This window comes from Filicampus tigris, chromosome 17 (genome assembly GCF_054856515.1).
Source record: "Filicampus tigris isolate MCC_2025a chromosome 17, RoL_Ftig_1.0, whole genome shotgun sequence".
NCBI lineage: Eukaryota > Metazoa > Chordata > Actinopteri > Syngnathiformes > Syngnathidae > Filicampus > Filicampus tigris.
The window spans coordinates 11648631-11668388 of NC_141233.1; the positions used below are offsets into that span (position 1 = coordinate 11648631).

General features: G+C 41.9%; 2 protein-coding genes and 1 long non-coding RNA gene across 4 annotated transcripts in view; 2 read left to right on the forward strand and 1 right to left on the reverse strand.

Annotated features, from left to right (window-relative positions):
- LOC147133362 (uncharacterized) overlaps positions 1–19758 on the reverse strand; it is a 38231-nt gene that overhangs the window by 1063 nt on the left and 17410 nt on the right. Inside the window, exon 2 of the long non-coding RNA XR_015081931.1 lies at positions 2076–2182. This is a non-coding gene — a long non-coding RNA (uncharacterized LOC147133362). The remainder of the gene's footprint in view (positions 1–2075; positions 2183–19758) is intronic.
- slc7a1a (solute carrier family 7 member 1a) lies at positions 209–17230 on the forward strand. Its single transcript, XM_086013497.1, has 13 exons — positions 209–357; positions 6923–7194; positions 7275–7457; positions 7720–7875; positions 7977–8154; positions 8980–9113; positions 10176–10398; positions 11894–12030; positions 12674–12776; positions 13240–13433; positions 14022–14173; positions 14243–14351; positions 14879–17230. Exons 2-13 carry the CDS (start codon positions 7008–7010, stop codon positions 15061–15063), a joined length of 1941 nt encoding a protein of 646 aa, XP_085869623.1. The 5' UTR covers positions 209–357; positions 6923–7007; the 3' UTR covers positions 15064–17230.
- Positions 17512–19758, forward strand: part of mtus2a (microtubule associated tumor suppressor candidate 2a) — a 36233-nt gene continuing 33986 nt past the window's right edge. For both annotated transcript variants that reach the window (XM_086013493.1, XM_086013494.1), the window contains exon 1: positions 17512–17570. The gene's annotated coding sequence lies outside the window, so the exon portion shown is untranslated. The remainder of the gene's footprint in view (positions 17571–19758) is intronic.

Below are 19758 nucleotides of genomic sequence, written 5' to 3' on the forward strand. Positions count from 1 at the left end.
TAAACCCCAAAGGGACCTTTTTTTTTTTTTTTAAACCACCTCAATGAATGACCAGACAGATCTGTTTCCTTTTTGAAAATCTAATGAGGCCCCTGAGCTCCGAGGCTTCGCCACGATTTTAAAATCGATGATCGCCACTGAAACAGGTTGGCCACTATTACGCAACTGCGTCGGACACACGGCGGGCGGGGCTATGTACTGCGTGTATGTGAGACCACGTTTTAAACCAAGTAGCCCCGAAAAAAAACTCTTAAACCGGATTGGAAAAAAGTTTGGATTTATATCGTCTGTCGCCAGTGTGTTTGTGGTGGAAGATTGCTTCTATATTATCTGATGCTCTGGAGCAACTTTTACAAAGTAAGTATGCTACGTGGTGGTTTACTACTACTGCATGTGCACGCTCACGATAGAGATAGCACTGGAACTTCATGTACAGGCATCGCGCGAGAGATTCGCTGGTATATTATCACTGCCAATTACCTTTATTTAAGCCCACTCCGCACACACAGACACACACGCTAAACAGATAAAGAAAGAAAGATAAAGAACTTGCTGTTCCCCTCAACAACATTGCACTCCGCCTATGCAGCAGCTCCTCGCACACATCATTACGTGTAGACCACAAAGCGAGCCCTCTCGCTGCATTGGTTTAGCTTCGTTTCCATTTCAGTTCTGCACATAGACGTGTTCGAACTTCATGAAGTGTATTCAATCTTTTGAATAAAGGAAATGTAGGTAGAATTTAGTTACAGTACTTGAAATTGCATTTGAATTCAGGAAAAAAAAAAATCATCATGTCAGCCAAAAGCTAATTTAACCATCAGGGGAATACAATTGAAGTTTAATTGATGAATAAATGAGAAAATGTTTTTTTTTATTGGAGCGAGACACTAAGGACCGGTGTAGCATTATAGCAAAAGGTGACATCAGCAATGCGATTGGTTGCTGTGAATGTAGTATGAGGGCCATGCGGAAAACAAAAACAAACAAAAAAACAGTAAATTGATGCTACATAAAATAATGCTATATTACAAGACTAAAGCATGGGATGAGTCTTATTTTTCGGGGCAGGGGGTGAAACAAATTGCAAAGTTACTTGGAAAAAGTCAAGAAAAGTTGAAAGAAAAATTTCTTCCGGGGAAAAGTTGCAAAACAGGAACGGGGCCATGATGTTAGGGTTAAGTCATATGGATCTTAGACGAATAATCTTAGACGAATAGTAACGTATTTTTTATTTCAAGTGAATGCAAAGATTCCCATTGAAACCCAAAAGTCTGAGACAAGCAACCACTGTCTCGCTAGATATACACACACATTTCAGGTAAAGTCGTGAAATATGTTTTTTTTTGTCCGTATTATTACACGTTCCGACTATTCATTCAAGATTAGGACTTTCGGGAAAAACATGCAACTTAATATTCTTAACATTTTATTCCCGTAACACCTTTACTTTGCGATTTTGCTATGGTCTTCAGGCGATGTCAAAACATGTTTGCACATCATTGCTTCTCTGTTCATTTTAGTTATTCTCCCAGCAAAAAAAAGTTAAATATTTTGGAATTTGTTATTAGTACAATTCATTGAGAAGTAGCCACATTACACAGGTCCCATCATACTGTACAAATACCGTAGGCCTACACGGTCACGCAAAACAAAATTCAGGTTCAGTTTCCAGATGTTTTTATTTGACTGTTTTATACTCACTGTCTAAGAAAGGTTTTCTCCATGCAAATATGTACCTCCTTGCACTAAGTAAGCTTAAAACAAGTAGATTGACTGTAATAGTTACACAACTACTGTATATGATCTGTACATATTGCTGTAGTGGAAAAGCGCATTGGCAAAAAGTGAAACTTAACATTTACTAATGTATTGAGCGGTACTGCCTTTTATTTATGGTGCACACCAGCACTTTTTAATCCATTTTAATGAAGCCTTTTTTAATCATGTGGAAAAGTGACCAAACCAGAGGGACACAGACCAAGTTTCCAAAATAATCTGTACCAGAAAGTGTGAAAAGCAAATTCAGAAAATTATCTGCAAACCATTTTTTAACTAGCCTGTTGTTTCATTACCTGCCCATGTGTGTGAGGTGAAGCTGGGGCAACTTAGACTGGATGGGATGCAACAGTGCAGGATTCAAATGGTATTTCTGTGCAGCGCTGAGGGGGATGGGAAGCATCTGGAGTGAAAGCAGCAAGTGGTTACCACAGCAGATATGCGAGCAGCAAATCAAAAGTTGTGTAAAATACAAAAGAAATAAAAGTACAAGTAGTACTGAACACTGTAAATAATCCACAGTTTAGTAAACCCCAAACCCTTCCTAACAGCTTTTGATGTAACATTTACATTTTGTCCACCTTTTGACTGTTTATTTCCAGACTGTCTAACTTTAGCTGCCGTGAAATTGGGTCACCAGCGGTCTGACTGTCGAAATGGGAGATCTCCTCTATGTTCAACTATGTATATCTTATGCAAGCTTGTGTGGCGGCTTTCCAGGTTCACTGAGATTGGACACACTCCTGTCGGCTGTTATAGTGTTTATGTAGTCGGTAAGACTAATATGTGAAATCTAGGCTTCAAACGCAGGGTAACAAATGAGAGCGGTTGTTGCTAGAGTAAATAGACTGACGTGTGCATAATAGTGAAGAGCAGATTTTCCTTTACACTCACAAACACAGACAAATAGTGTGAATGAAAAGTTCTATGAATATTTTTCAAATTGACATAATGAAGCCATGAGTTGTCCGGCCAAAACTCGAACCTCTTCTCGCGCACTGAACGAAGCAAACATCAAAAGGGCTCTTCGTAAACGTGCTGGTTGATCTCGCTCACATTAAATGGGAAAATTCGTACTTCGTACTTTGTATTGCGGATTTCAAACATATATTTGTTAAATTAATAAAAAAATTAAATACCTTCATTGTATCATTTAAAATCAAATTCTAAGTAATTATTTTTTTTAAGATAAATAAAACCTATTCAATTCATGCAAAAAGTAAAAATATTTTGAAATTGTGTTTGTAATCACTCAATTAACCATGATGTAATGAGATAAATGTATTGCAAAATAAAAAGGAATAAACATTTTAATAAACAAATTTTAGGGGGAAAATAGAGCTAGAGGTTTTTACAATTCACCATTTTTTTTCACGACGTCACAATGCCCAAAGCAGACACCGTCACAACAATAGAAAAACGTGAGAAGCAAAGGGGACGCGGCAACCCTGCTTCAGACAATCTGTTTTAAGCGCATGATAAATGAGGCACAATGTATTCCCAATGGGGACTACAATAATAATGTACTTGATGGAAATTTGAGTAATATGAGATTTGACCTACTTCCAGCTGGACGCCTAAACAAGGACACAGCCAGCACGTGTTTGCCTTTGTTCTTGTTGTTATTGACAAGCTCAGCTTAAAAATGTAGTCTAGTCTTACACAACTATACAATCTTGGATTGATGTTCTTAAATATATCAATAGCATCTTTCTTTTATTTTTGTTTTTACGGAATGTCTAAACATGAATTTGATGTAATTTCCGTAAACTGATATACAGTAAAGTCACGTAATATTTCCTTGTGGTATTTTCAAAACAATGCTGAAGTGAACGCTAAGCTAAGCTAAGCAGGACACAATTTAAAAAGCATCACATGTGACCGGAGTAGATAAACACATTTCATCACAGTGAACACGGCGTTACTGTTCTTTCTGACCCACAGAAATACCTTCCACTCGACTCTTTGTTCTATTCCGTTTTTAGCTTCATCAAAATGACTGCCATCACTCCACCTGTAGGTGAAAGTGCTGAAAAGAACCCTCATATACTGTAAATGTCAAGCAGTGTCTTCTCAGTGCTCCATTTTGATTGGCTGTCAAGGAACACACCCTTGTTTTTCACCTGACACACCTCCACTGCTTCTACCTTCCGCGCATTCATTGCCAACATGATTAACAGCAAATGATCGTGAACCACGTGTTGTAGGAGGTGAGAGCGCTCATGACTTGATTTCAGAAAATTGTTTGAATTTGTAGCTGTCCGCCTCTGCATGATGACCATGCTTCATTGTGTGTGCACGTCACTGACGCTTGGAATAGCTGAGCCATGTGATTCCCGTGATCCTATTTTGGAACCATTTAAGTCGCCGCACACTCCCCCTGTGGAGCTCAAAGAATAGGGAACAAACGTTCTATTTAATTTCCCTGGAGGCGCAGTGCATCAGAAGGAGAAGAGTTAAGTAAGTTACTGTCACCACTCACATATCGCGTAAGCAATGTAGTTGCAGCGTTGCTTTGTTTCTTCCAATTATGACACCGCTCTGTTGGTCATACTAAATTCATGAAAAAAAATACACAATGATGAAATGATTATTTGCATTTGTGGGGGAAATGTTTCAGGAGTCTTTCTAACAGTTCCACTTAGGGTGTACCTTATTGGTTTAGAAATGCTCGTGGCCGTAGGTTCCCCATCCCTGATTTAAGATGTCCCCATTTATGCTAACGGAATGCTTTAAACTCGGCACTCGGTTGCCTAAACTTAGTCACTGAGAAGGGTCGTGTGGTTCATAAAGACGGCGCTGATTTACTGCTTCTGTGTGGTTCTGTAAGCACACTACCAGCTCTACTATTTTTACGCACTGTCTTTTTTTCATGATCTTTACAGCAGGCAGTTTATTTACTGTAGCTCGACCAGAGAAGTGGCTTCTAATGGTTGACTAAATTGTTTGAAAATCTTTGAATATTTTTCAGCAAGCATATGTTGAATCTGTCACGCAAATTTTTTTAAATGTGCTGTTTTACATTAATGTGCCCATTATCACGTGTGTCAGAAAGGTTCCAGGACTGGGGTCTCAATATTTCAAATCCTAACTACAGGTTTTCCCCTTCAAAGTAATCCCCCTGGAATCAAAAACAGTTTCCCATCCTTCTCTGCCAAATTGTGGCAGAGAAGGATGGGAAACTGTTTTTGATTGCAGTATGCAGCATGCAGTCCTGGAAGGGTTCTTCCAGGATCCTCTGCAGTTCTGTCATCTCGATATCATCAATATCTTCCCAATGTATCCCATCGATGAGCCCCTTGAGCTTGGAAAAGAGGAAACTCAGCCGGGACAGAGAGAGGTTGCACCACCTTGGCGATGTTCTTCACGGCCGGGAACCGTCATGAGCTCAGTGCAGGTTGGGCAGGCGCGTTGTCATGTGAGCACAAGTTGACCTGAAACAACTCAAACGCAACAGGATCTCTTTGTAGACGTGCTGCTGGGCGATCGTCTCGGCGAACATGGAAGGCGACAAATTTTCTAGTTTGCGTTTGAAGTATTTTTTTCTGACACTTTAAAAAAAATTTTTTTTATCTGTGTCATGTTGAAGTGGTATATGCCCAGGCCGGCTGTAATTCACTCTCAGTGACCTGGGAACGCTTACGGTAATAGCGACTTTTGAGAAGCTGTAGTTTAAAGTCTTCAGTCTGCTTCATGTATAATTTATCACCTGGAACATTTGTGCGTCCCAAGAGGAAGTTTCAATGGGGTGTGACATGAGTCTTATCACTGACCGCATGACCTTTCAGAGTTTGTGTCACCATGTCAGTGAGTTGCCGCATGACCATACTCGAGCTCTCTTTTCAAATGGGACACTGTTCTGGATTCATTAAATTCTTTAATCGATCCTTTGAGCACTCCAGAAGAACTGGAGTGATTAAAGAATTTCCCTGTCCCACTTTGTTTCCCCACCGTCTATTCCTCAATCTGCTCCCTTTCTATGAACTTTACGCTCAGGAATGTAGAAGAGATGTTTGACTGCTTGTTATCATCCAGGGAGTATTTTCCACCAACAGCTGTAGCGTTCTGCACCGTAAATTGGTTTGGCGCAAACAGTACAGCGTTTTGGGAATTGCAAGATGAAGCGTTGAAAACTGAACACAATCTGTGTCAGTGGCTGACCTCCAATTTGTTCATCAGATCAAAAAATAAAAATACAACTAATAGAGTCATAGTCTACGCCATAAAACCTTGATTAACTGTGCAGGAAAATGTTCGCAACATTTTAACCTTCATAACGAAAAACAAAAGTGAACCAGTTAACAAACATGTCTCTATCTCGCTTAGCCTTATCCGGTTCAGGGCCGCAGGAAGCTGGAGCCTATCCCAGCTGACTTTGGATGAAAGATGGATACACCCTGGACTGGTTGCCAGTCAGTCCCAGGGCAGTAATTTCGTAATTTCGATTGACATGGGACAGAAATACTCCGGAATTTTGGACAGGTCATTGTGACACGTAAAAGTCTATTGCTTTGAACTTGAGTGCTCTCACTTCGTGCAAACTTGCGTCATGCAGCATGACTGTGGGAAAACCATGCTTTTTGCCAACTGAAAACTATGTATGTTGTTTACAAACTGTACAGCAGTTCGGGGACTCCAATTTGGAGGTTGCGCTCTATGGATAAGGATTGTCCATGTTCTTGATTAGTAATTTCCGTTTCGCTTGTGTACGAGTGAGGCTATAACTGTTGCAGTACTTTTATCATGAGTTATGAATCTTTGGGTCACCCAGTCTGTTCATGGGGATTTGGTTGCACGCCTGCGAATTGTGTTATGTAACACATGTCAACAACACATCCAGCAATAAAATGGATTATGCACATAGATTTTTCCTTTTTGGACACTTGTCAGAAATGGTGGATTTGGGATGTGTTATGTAACACAGGAAACTGTCCTACTGAAGTTTGTCCAGTATGTCCATAGAGTAGATCTGATTGCAAATGTGACCGCTAAAAGTGTTCCCACAGCAATGTGCCTCTCTGCCAGTGGATCAAGCTTCTTCTGTTTACCGCTGTATATAACTGTACGCTTCAAACCTGTGCTCATTTCTACCAGCGACAGAGACCGTTGCATTGTTTTTATCATAAACCTCCTTCCTCCAAAGGCGTGTGCCATTTCTTCCCTGAGACACCGAAATCACAGTCAATCGTCTCCACTTCGCCCGCGTTCCCTTCCCTGCAGTCGGACAAATGGGGCTGGGCAAACTTGTGAGATTTGGGAAGCAGTTGCTGAGGGTCAAAGTGGTGGACTGTAACACGGAGGATTCCCGCCTGTCGCGATGTCTCAACACTTTGGACCTGGTGGCGCTGGGAGTGGGCAGCACGCTAGGGGCCGGCGTCTACGTGCTAGCGGGTGCTGTCGCACGGGAGAATTCAGGTAATTGCCATCCGTGATTGACACGTGCTTTCGTATGCTGTTTAAAGCCTTTAAGTCCGAGCTTTGCGTTGCCCATTTAGGTCCCGCCATAGTGCTGTCTTTCCTGATAGCAGCTTTAGCATCAGTCCTAGCCGGCTTGTGCTATGCTGAATTTGGAGCTCGTGTTCCCAAAACAGGCTCGGCTTATCTGTACTCTTATGTGACTGTTGGTGAACTCTGGGCGTTCATAACCGGATGGAACCTCATACTCTCCTATATCATTGGTAAGCCTGCATTTCCTACTGTAATAAATACCAACAAGAGCATTCACTGAACGGTAACTTCCAGCTTGACTGGTTGTAAAGTTACCCCGATTCAGCTAATAACAAATGACCAAAAAATAACCTGGTCCGACAGAAACGTGTCTGACAATGTTCAATGTAATTACTGTATGTCAAATCGCAGCCTAATTATAGCCCGTATCAAATTTCAAATGAGCAGCTATGACAGAAACAATAAGTCTCAATTAATCTTCCTGCTATTCAGGTACTGCTAGCGTGGCTAGAGCATGGAGCGCTACATTCGATGAGTTGATAGGGAAGCGGATAGAGGAGTTCTGCAGAGGGTACATGCAAATGAGTGCACCAGGACTGGCGGAATACCCGGACTTGTTTGCAGTCATCATTATAATCACCCTCACAGGTGAGAAAAAATAAAATTCCATCTTAGTTTGTAATAACAATAACCCCCACCTTTTCTGACCATGTGGTTGACCATCTTTCCTCCCCTTGTTAACATCGAAGGTCTACTGGCATTTGGAGTAAAAGAGTCTGCAATGGTCAACAAAGTTTTTACTTGTATCAACATGCTAGTCCTGTGTTTCATGGTGATCTCTGGGCTGGTCAAAGGTACTTTGAAGAACTGGTACCTCGACCCTGATGAAATCCTGCATGCTAGTAACAGCAGTAACTCAAGCCTCAAGTAAGGACATGCTCACATTCATCCACACTCCCACTACCATCACATGAATGAGGCAAATGAATGTTGATTTAAGTAGCAATCGTCGTGAAAAGTCCAATGCATGAAACACTTAAGGCACACCTCAACCCTCCGAAACCAACTGAGCTGTTGCGCAGCATGCCCGGTTCGGCAACTAGTTTTCATGAGTGGCCGACCGTCGGCCACCGGTTGTGGTGCGATTCAAAATTGAATTTGGCAACTTTGCAGATGAACTTGGATTTTAACCATAAACAAGACTCATCTGGCTGTCAACCAACATACCAATAATCCATACAGTATACTGTATATTTTACTATAAAACTTAAAACTATGTTTATATTTTCACATGTAACATGGGTCAATCGATCATTGCCAATAGCAAAACATCCACACGCTCTCCTTTATTGACGACCGTCTCCTCTCATTGTGCCAATCTGTTTCTTCCTTGACAAATACAACATATTTATGTGGTTCAATCAAATTATTATATCGTATGTGGCACCTGAAAAATCGATACAGGGTTGCAGTTTTTTGTTTGGCGTGCAGCAAAGAGTTGCTAAATGTACTTTTTTACGATAGTCTGCGCATCTGGCTGGCCCTACATTGTACTCCTGCAATTGCCACTTTGCTAATTACTGCCACCTACAGGATTGGAGTGGAACGTTTTGCGACTGTTGACTGTTCATATTGACATTTTCTATGTTCATTTCTTACCTTTAATTGATCTCAGAGCGTATTTACAAAACTGTGTCTCAGCTGTCTCACTCATAATCCAAGTTCCTTTATTTTTTTTTTTTCTGTGTCTAGTTTTACAGATGTTTTACCAACTCGAGAGGAGTTAGGAGTTGGTGGCTTCATGCCATTTGGTTTCACAGGTGTCTTGTCTGGAGCTGCAACCTGTTTCTATGCATTTGTTGGATTCGACTGCATAGCAACCACAGGTCAGTGTTGATTTGGTTGGCCCTCGAGTCTTCCTCTAATTTCCCCATGCCTAATATCACCCAGTGGACATACTTTTGGGGCAGTGTAACTAGATCTGGAGCAGAGGTCCTGTCCCCAAAGCTTGTCCAAATATTTAGTGCTATTACATAAGCGGGGAAGAGACAAACGTTAAAGTTTTAGTGTGCTTGGCCCGATACAAACTGTGACGCCGGTAACAAGAACCACTCGGACAGCCTTCGTTTTATGTACTCCGGCTTCTAAACTGTTGGCTCTGTATAAGGCCTGTAAAAGCTTCCTCTCACCACTCGTATCCCACCCTTCTATGTTCTGAATTCTAATTGGCTCCTGTGCCGCTAACCCTGAGGAATTATTTCAGATGTATTTATGAGGGCGCTTCAGTCAGACACAAGGGAGAAAGACTTCAGTGTGTTTAATCGGGGTCAGTCAGTGGCTTTGACCTGTCAAAACCAGCGAAAGGATCCAAACGGTGTTGTGCACACTCCCGTCATCGCAACGTGATTTTTTAACCGTGCAACAAGTCCCGAGTGTTCGTCTCAGGAACGCAGTTGCGTAATGGACCTGCAGTTGAATAGTCGGGTGTTTCGGTCATACCGGTGCAAAATAAGCTCCTTGTTCAGTTCCGTTGCAAAATGCAGAGGAACCTTATTAAATGAATCCGTTTGCCGCGTTTTTCCACCATGTTTATTGCCATTCTGCACACATCCGGAGAGGTTCTGAAATTCAATTAGGCTAAAGCTTAAAATCACATTTCTTTGTGAAGAACGAAATAAATTGAGATGAAATCATCATTCTTTCAGTATGCAATATATACTTTTTGCGAGATTTTTGTTTGGCATACCAAGAGCTTTTTCTTATGTGAAATATGTGCCTCGGCTCCGTAAAGGTTGTGAATACACTGAACAGAGCAAAGTGTACAAAGTACGAACAAGGCAATCCTTTATGCAAAGGTCGGAAACTCTCAAGCGTCCAAATCGGAAACTCGCCACGAAGAGTTCGGGTGTACCTAATTGCAGGTTGTATTTTGAACATGATCCTCACAGGAGAAGAAGCAAAGAACCCGCAACGAGCCATCCCGATCGGAATTGTGTCGTCGCTGCTCATCTGCTTTGTAGCCTACTTCTGCGTTTCTGGCGCTCTCACGCTCATGATGCCGTACTACCTGCTGGACAGTAACAGCCCCCTGCCCGTTGCCTTTAAGTACGTGGGCTGGGACGGAGCCAAATATGCCGTGGCTGTCGGTTCCCTTTGTGCACTGTCCACAAGGTAGGCCTTCTCATATATGCGTATTGGTGTGCTGGCAGTCTGTAGGCCTATTTGTGTTTGCGGATTTTTAACGTCTTGGCTTGCTAAGAATTTAGTGTCATCGGACTGCGTGGGCAGTTATGAGGTCACTACAAGCTGCATCTTTTCTACAAATCAGCCTTGACTGTAGTTAATGTGTCTTTGACTGTGTGTATGGGGTGTATGTGCGTGTGTGTGTGTACGTAACCTGTTCTGTGTTGTTTTGCTAGAATGGAACTCATATTTACTTGACTAAAATATTAGAATGAATATGGAACAAAATTAAACGTATATTTTGATTCAAAGACTGCTCTAATAGCTTTCTTTGATCCTTGAATACAATTCTTTTCCTGGAAAATACAACTGTTGAACGATACGCCAAAGACTAACTAACATGGTATTTGAATTTGGCTTTGCGAAGTGCGCAAATTATTTGGGATTTCTCCAATGAGCCGTCGAGCAACTTTTTATGAATTCATTCCAAATGACTGACAAAATGGCACCATTTGGAAAAAAACTCTTTGAATTCAATTTGCCTTCTGAGAGTCCATTGTCATTTAGTAGCAAACAGGTTATATTCCAAGCAATATACAGCGATGATGTGAATGGATCCAAAATAGCGTTGTCCATTGCATGCCACTGTCATTCTCACTGCATGCCAAGTACTATACGTTTTATACTTCATTGTTATGTATGTGTCTATGAATGCTTTGTCATATTTGTTGACTATTTGAGATAATGCCTCATGTTTGTGCACTGCCTTCCCACGTACGTGCGGTTACAATATTTCCTGGTCCCCCTCCCCCACCTCTGTTAGTCTGCTGGGCTCTATGTTTCCAATGTCCCGTGTCATCTGGGCTATGGCTGACAACGGGCTGCTTTTCGAGTTCATGGCCAAGATCAGTCCGCGCAGCAAATCCCCGCTAACTGCAACCCTCACCTCTGGCATAGTGGCAGGTGAGACACTAACACGCATGTTTTTAAAAGGGCATTCATGGTTTCGGAGTCTTCCTTTTCTCGTGCTGCAGGGCTGAGTCAGGCCAGGTTGTATATCATCTAAAAATTTGGTTTAACTGTTTTGTTTTTTTTCCAAGAGCCCTGGCAGAAACCAGCACCTAAGCATGCAAAAGTAACATACTAATCCTCTCTAATGTCATATGGTTACTATTCAGAGGATAAATGCATGATGCCGATAGATTCTTTTTTAGAATCCGCCGATTGAAAAACAAGTGGAATTAGTTCTTATTCGAGAAACCTTCTGCATGAAAGCATCAAACTATGTTAAATCCACCGTCATGGCCCTGACGGTTTTACATCCCTCTGCTTTTTATAGCAAGACTGCAACTTTCCAACTGCATTTGTTTCCTATTGACTAATTATTTCCCTCCTCCCCCTACTGACCGTTCTCAATTCCCCCTGTGCCCTGTTCTCATGCCTGTCACCCCAATCTGTTGTTTACCTCCCCACGCCACCCCAGTCTGTTGGGTTCCATGTTCCCCCTGCCTCGTATCATCTTTGCCATGGCTCGGGATGGCCTGCTCTTCTCCTTCCTGGCCCACGTCAGCGAGAGGAAATCCCCCATAACGTCCACAATGACTGCCGGTGTTCTGTCCGGTAAGTTGAATGAGGGACGCAAAGATATCTGTATGTGTTGTTTTTGTTTTATTCATTTCTATTTCATGTGCCAATACAAACCTTAAAAATAAATGGGTTACCTACGTATCATTTGAAATGAATCTTGTTCCCTTATGTGCCGTAACCTGTTTATTTAAACCACTCCGTGATGCAACCCTCCTTGTTTGTGTTCATTTGTAATACTGATTTAGTTGAATTAATTGGACAATAATAGACTATAATAAGAAGAATATTGACTTTGAATTCTATAATACCCTTGGATGTGGGAAAGGAGAGCCACAGTTGCCGTCCACTTTTTAGCCATTTGTTGAACACCGCAAAGACAGTAACACAAAAACATAATGTCGACCACGGTTCACGCCCAGACACTCACGTGCCAGCTCGCCAACATCACAAGTTCAACCGACTCACCGGATAATCAGTTTTGAATCTCAGAGTTTCGTCATGAACCCTGTCCAGTCCGGTTTGGTTGGGTCCAATCAGGCTTTTGTACTAGCAAAACATCGGTCTGTTGTTACAGTTGTTGATAAAATGTGCATAATATGAACCAAATGCCATATTTCATGATCGTTGTAACCACATTTCTAACAATTCACTTTCCCCCTTGTTCTCCCCTATCAAGCTATCATGGCATTTCTGTTTGACCTGAAGGATCTGGTGGATCTGATGTCCATAGGAACGCTGCTGGCCTATACATTAGTGGCTGCCTGCGTCTTGGTACTGAGGTCAGTGGAGCACTGTCAGAATTATTCGCACAAGAATCAACAAAAGGTGCTTACGTCAGTCCATTCAGCTACATTTGTCACACGAGCAGAACATAGTTTACTGTCAAATTCGATCTGGCCTATTTAGCCCCGGGTGATGAGTAGAAATAATAAGTAATACCACCAATAGGGGCTTCATCAGTCCGGTCGGCGCCCTCACACTGCAACGTCTGCTCTCAAGCAACCATTGAAATTGAGCCCTGCATCCATACTGAATGTAATTTCACACCTCATCATCTTTTATACTGCTGCACAGATTACGACTGACTTGAACTGCGTGCGCGGGCATTATGATTGACAGTACTCGTAAGCGGGCTCATTGCTTGCTAACGTTGCAGTGTGACAGCGTATTACTGTGAGGACACTGGGTTCTTGCAGCAATTTCCAAGTTAAATTCCACTTCGCGTGCCTGTTTGATTGCCAGGTACCAGCCCGAGCAGCCCAGTGTGATGTATCAGATGGCCAATATGCAGGAGGAGATAGAGCAGAACGATGGCAGTATGGGCATCCTACCCGGCGTGGAGGAGAGGTTCCGTTTCAAGACGATGTTCTTCCCAGACAACCTTGATCCGACCTCCCTTTCGGGCTTCACGGTCAACATCTGTGCTTCTATTATGGGTATGCACCTGATCTACTTTCATGCAAACTACAGGTGAAAACATTAGACAGCTGGAAAATGATTGAGTGGCAGGGCTCCTTAGACCTTATGGGTCCACTGACTCCTTACAGGCAAGATTTTTTTTTTTTCCAAGTAGCTCCTCATTATCCTTAATGACTTGGGAATATTTTTGAACGTTTTAACCTAAACATGACCTGCGTTACTGATAGGAGTTTAAAACCAAATTCGATAGAATTAAGTTCAATATTTGGCCATTTTTGCTAGCTGACATGCACTGCTGTCACTAACAACGTGGCTGCGAACAGACGAGTTAGTTTAAAAAAAGAACTGGCCCCTAGTTTGCGAACTGCTGCCCTTGGATCTTAATGACGATTGATGACATCTAGAAGAAGTTTTCATTCATGGAAAAAAAATCCCCCAAAAATAACCAGATCGGAGAAATAGGAACATGTTGCATTAAATGAGCATTTAATGAGAGTTTAATTCAAACCATTGCCAAATGTGTTGCGAAATCACAACATACGCATATACTTATTTCATTAGATTGGATTTTAATTGGTTTTAACTGCAATTTTGTTGCTATGCAGGCCTGCTGATCCTGGTATTCAGTGCACTGGCAGTCCAGGGAGGCTCAGCTATGTGGAACATTGTCTTACTCACTCTCATCTTCATCGTGTGCCTCCTCCTCACTTGTATTGTCTGGAGACAGCCGCAGAGCAAAACAAAGCTTTCTTTCAAGGTTTGTTCTCTTTGCACAGCCACAAATTAGCACGCAGTGAAATTACTTTTGTCATATTTTGCGCCCTAGGTTCCGCTGCTACCTATCCTTCCGGTGATCAGCATGTTTGTTAACGTCTACCTGATGATGCAGCTGGATAGAGGCACTTGGATACGGTTTGCACTCTGGATGGCTATAGGTAAACAGCTCTTTTGCAGGACTCAGTGTTAGTATTGGCAAGTAGGCATGGGCATAAGCAAGGGCGGTTTCTGGCAAGTGCACAGGACGGCATTGCAGCCCGTAAAAGTACTGTCATGCCGTCAAGCAGTAAAGGGACCCCCGTCGTTTGTTAGTTTGAGCTTTTTAACAGCCACTCGGCAGAGCAAAAGCATACACATGCGGCAAAGGCTTAACTTGGCTCCTTCCCGACAAACAGAGAGCAATCTTCTCAATCACAAAGTCAAGTTGACTTTTGAATGAATGTTTGACAACAGTGCAGAAGTTTAGCTCGACTGCCCTTCTGTTCTACTTTCATAGTTTAGCTACAATGAACATTGGTTGACGTTGAAAAGTGATTTATTAATTCCCCGACCATTGCACCATGCCATGAGAGATAATCACATCACCCAAACATTCATTGAATAGTCACCAAGCTGAAAAAAGACCTGAGTCGCATTTACAACGTTGTGAAAAACGGTGACCTCTGTATCGGTTTTTTTTCTGCAGGTTTTTTGATCTACTTCTGCTACGGCATCCATCACAGCGCCGAGGCGGCAGGCGCCCGCTCGTCTCCCGACACGGAGATGAACGGCTTCAAGCTCGACCGCGATTCTGTTTCCACAACGCCTGAAAAGGAGGCCTTCCTTAACAACGGCATCGAGGTCAGGGAAGAGGACGACGGAGACTTGTAGGGAGCTTTGTTTTGCATACACGACGACCTGCCCTGGCAACGGTGTCTCTGTGTAATTTGGACAGTATATCTCCCAGGCCTTCAAGTAACCATTAGGGTAACATTCACTAAAGTGAATGGTTAAAACTGTCAGATTCAAACAGAGGACTTGCAAAGCTGCACGCTGCCGTATCGAACATTTTTTTGACGTTTATGGAATTGGCTGATTTATGTAGCTTGTTACTGCCATGAAACCAGTTGAAATTCCTGGGTGACCATAATATTTGTTTGTCTGGGGCAGATTATTTATGTCTGCAAACGAGGAGTCACCAATTTCTTTTATTCCCATAAAATGAAACCAACATTACTTTGTAACGTACTTTGAGTTGGACAAAATATTTGTTATCGTTTGAATGGTTATACTTTACACTCCTACATTTGAATTATGTTGACAATAATTCAAGGCAACTACAGCATTGTACAGCATGAAATTAAACTTGAATACATTCACGGCCTTTAACAAGCCCATAATGCTTGTTAAACCATTTTAATAGGCCTACTTTCCGTTGAATTTATTGGAGGCAATCATATTTTGTCACTTCTGTTCCACTATTTGGCCTAAGAAAATATAAACAAAAAAATAAATAACATTAACTGGCCGGGCAGTACGTATACAGTATGCTACTTAAACTTGCAATGATGTGTAAACAATGACAGCACAGTCAAACAGGCTTAATTTAAACAGTAAAATCCCAGATTATTATAAAATGTCAATGGGACACTCTCTTTTGGTCCAGAAAATTGAACATGTGCAAAGAAAGGATCATCTTGTCACCCCAGTCCATTGCAGCACTGTTACTGTGCCAGTAACAAGTATAATAATATTGCCTTCTATTCGTAATGCCTGCTGCATTTCAGCAAAAAGTGATACTTACTAATGGGAATGTCTTTCTTGACATGCACCAGTACATTGTATACTTGCCAACACTTATGCAAGTGATGTTGAAATGTTCCCCCCTCATCTGGCAGGACACTCCAACACAAATAGCTCATCTCTAACGTTATTGCTGTCCTTCGCTGGCAGCACAAATGGCTGCACCTGTTAAGGCAACAGTGGAGTATGCAGGTCACACAAGGATCAGGTGTCCAAAATAAGGTCACAAGTAGTAGTTGTAGTTTGGTTATCATTGATAATCTGTGACGAGTGTTGAGCACTGCGTGAACATTTTCACAGTGCTGGCTGCTGTGTCCTGTAGCACCCCTAGTTTATTATATTGTTTATTATCAAAACATAATGTGAAACAATGCATTGTGTGGATTTTTTTTATATATATAGACATAGATACATATGTATACCGTATATACATATATATATATAGACATATGTATATATATATAGGGGTGGGCGATATGACGATATTAGATCATATATATACACATATGTATATGTATATATATATATAAATATATATGTACATATATATATACACATATTTATATATATATATATATATATATACACATATATATATCCTTTACCTTATAGATTTTACCCGATTTTGTATGATTCTATACATTTACCTATATCAAAGCCTTTGAATCCATTTATTTCAGTTATGAAAGAATTGGATCCATTCAAACAAAAACCTATTTTGTTTTAAACTTTGTACAAATGAATTATCGTAACACGTGGCTTCTATTTACACCAGCCACAACTATTTCTAGGTTGCGGTTAAGGTCTTGTTTTTAAGACGAGTTATTTACAGTGTGGGTTGGGCAGTCACCTGCAGCAAAAGTAGTGTGGCTATTTACGGGATATAATAAAATCTGTATATAATTTTTGTTTATATTACTTCAAGTAAATTATTTGTAAATGTGGGAGTGGTGTGTCATTTTGTGGGAGTGGTGTGTCATTTTGTATGTCTGGGTCATACATTGTCTGCAGATCATTTGGTTACTGTGGGGTTAGTGTTGTACAGTTACAGGTGTGCTATATACCGTACCTTGGAATTATTCAAAATCCTTCACTTGTCATAGGAATTAGGTATTAGCAAGAGAATGTTGTTGTGAGATGAGCGGGCGGGTGTCAATAGGACCCAAAGTTCTGTTAGTAGTCTAATCTTTACAGGAGATGCAAGATAAAAATGAAACATTGTGCTGTACAGTGATAATAAACTCCATGAAGCGTGCATGCGTCTGGAATTTTTTTCTTGCTGAAACGTGTTCGGTTCTAGCAGGCACTTATTTGCTGGTTCTCCGTCTGAAAGAATAAAAAACAGTATTCCCCGTTCTTTGAATTCGCTCTGACTTCATTTTGTTAGAACGAGTGGATCAAGCAAGATCCAGCAGGGGACGCTGTGGTGCAGAGGCAGAAAAGCTGGCACTCTTGACACATTGCCAGGAGTGGCTGCAGCATCAGCACCATCGGCTCCTCCTCCTGTCCGCAGCATCTCGCTCCCTCTCTCTTCGCACCGAGAAAGACAGAGAGTGCAAGGCACACGCGTGTTTGTCGCGGCAGTGCATATGACGGTAAGCCACGAATATTTTTGCAATTACAATACAGTGTTGGTCTGAGTTGATTATTTTTGCTCATCAAATCGGTGTCCTGCGGCTGACTAATTTGCATTCATAAGTAGGGATTTTGACTTGTTTCTATTTTGCATATGAGTGGGTCGGAGGGATATGTGCGTTTATTATGAGCAACTGGAGCCGCAGATGGGACTGTAAAGTGGAGTGACGCGAGGTCAGGCGGCAAAGATCGGGCTGCTGTGACGGATGCAGCAGGTCAAGTCGCTAATGATCACGCGTAGATTATCAGAGCTTGAGGTCGAACTCCTGCGGTGATCCACTGCAACCCAGGGAGGGATGACACGGGGTTGGGAATATTACTAAGCGCAATCTCTGGCATCGTTGTGGACGTATAAACAAAGGGCCTGGTTTGTTGAGGTTTAAATGTGAACAGAAAAAAAATGGACACACTGTGGCGCTGACTTAACTCTTTCCAGATGAAGTGTTTTTCAAGTCGGTTGCATCGGGCATGAATAATTCAGCTCTCTTTTGGGAACACCTTTCTATTTTGGTGCACAAATTCGTTTTTGAACGTCATTCATGGGGCTCTCCTATAAACAAGCAACCATGTCCAATCCAAAGCAGATTTTCGTTAGTCTTTGCATGAAGTGTGTTTTAGGCTGATACTGCTGGTGCTGTGGGCATGTGGAGAGGAAGGGGAGGGGGAGGGGGTGGGTCAACCAAAGGTAAGCACGTTGAGGGCATGTCGTCCACAGCTGGCCGTCTCTTGTCCTGATTGAGTGTCGTCTGACGGTCAGGTTGTCCTTGAACTGCACGCGTGCACAAAAGGAGGTCACTCTCGCTTGTTAGTACTTCAGCTTTTGCCCAATCCTTGCACTGCAGAACTATCTGACCCAAATCCGTCTTAAAAGTGACACGAGAGAGCGTATTCCGGCGTTCGTTTAAACTCTACGTTGTCGAGAGCCTGGCTATTCGTCGAATCTTGCCAATATCTGCACAGCACGCTGATGTGTGATTTGACACCGCATCAAAGTCTGGACGCCTGTGGCCTTGGCTTGCGCTGCCGGGGGATGCTGATGCATGCGTGATTGATTCATTAGGTCTGACCTCTGCAATGTCTGAACAACGATCAATTCAGCAGATCTCTGCCAGCCAAGCCGCCAGGGGGTTTAGGGAGTGTGTGACTTCAGCAGCTTGCAGTTAGGTATACCATGCGTGGACGCGCGCGTGTGTGTGTGTGAGACTATGCAGGTGAGACATGTTGTCAGGGTGCATGAGTGAGCACATTGGTGTGACCTTCAAGGTCATTTTATGGGACAGAACCGGGGGGGAAGAGGAGGAGGAGGAGGTGCAAGGGGAAAAAATAGAGTGACAATGAGGTGAAGGGGAAAGATTATAGATGGTATTCACGTGATGGCCATATTATGGGGGCAAACAAACACAAAAGGTGAGGAGATTGCGTGTTTCTACAAAGTTACTTTGCAATGCGACATACATGGGTGCAAGAACAAAGGTGTGAAAAAAAAAAGCTGCTTCGGATTACCTGTTGTCCGACACCACAAATGTGGACAAACAAAGGAACTTAGTGAGCGGAGGAGAAAAACACGGATCGCAAGGATACATTGAAAAGATTCCCAACCGACAAAATATACAAAAGTTAAATATTATGACGAAATCTGCTTAATATCGCTCACCGTTCTACAACATAAACGTCATTTGTATTTTCACAAAACCTTTAAAGCGTTAAAAAGACTCTGATGATATTTAGGAAAGGGCGTTTATTATACAGTATGGGCATTCGTCCCTTTGTGTATTACGAACTATACATCCGGTTGAAAGGGTCGCCATTTTTTCGTCGTTTTGGTGTGTATTAGATCAATCCGCTACCCGTGTTACTAATCTCGTTTGTCAAGTTTCCGGTTTGTTTTGATAAACGTGCATTGTAAGTCGTTAGTAAGAGTGGGTTGTAGCACAGATAAAACATGTGAAATCATGTAGTGAAAACGATTTTCAGAAAATGGACAAAGTACATTTGTTTTATCTATCATTAAATTATTGTTGTATTACATCATTTGTCTTATCAACTCGCAACTTTTCATGACTTTATTCTTGTCAAATCATGACCTTTTTCTTCCAAAAATGACTTAATCTTGGAATTTCAACTATATTCTTGCATGAACTAGTACAT

Excerpts from the sequence above, each read along its gene's own strand:
- slc7a1a (XM_086013497.1), top strand. The coding sequence starts at position 7,008 with ATGGGGCTGGGCAAACTTGTGAGATTTGGGAAGCAGTTGCTGAGGGTC. Across the intron at positions 12,031-12,673 it reads GACTGCCGGTGTTCTGTCCG|CTATCATGGCATTTCTGTTT; the intron begins GTAAGTTGAATG and ends TCCCCTATCAAG. Across the intron at positions 14,352-14,878 it reads TGCACTCTGGATGGCTATAG|GTTTTTTGATCTACTTCTGC; the intron begins GTAAACAGCTCT and ends TTTTTTCTGCAG.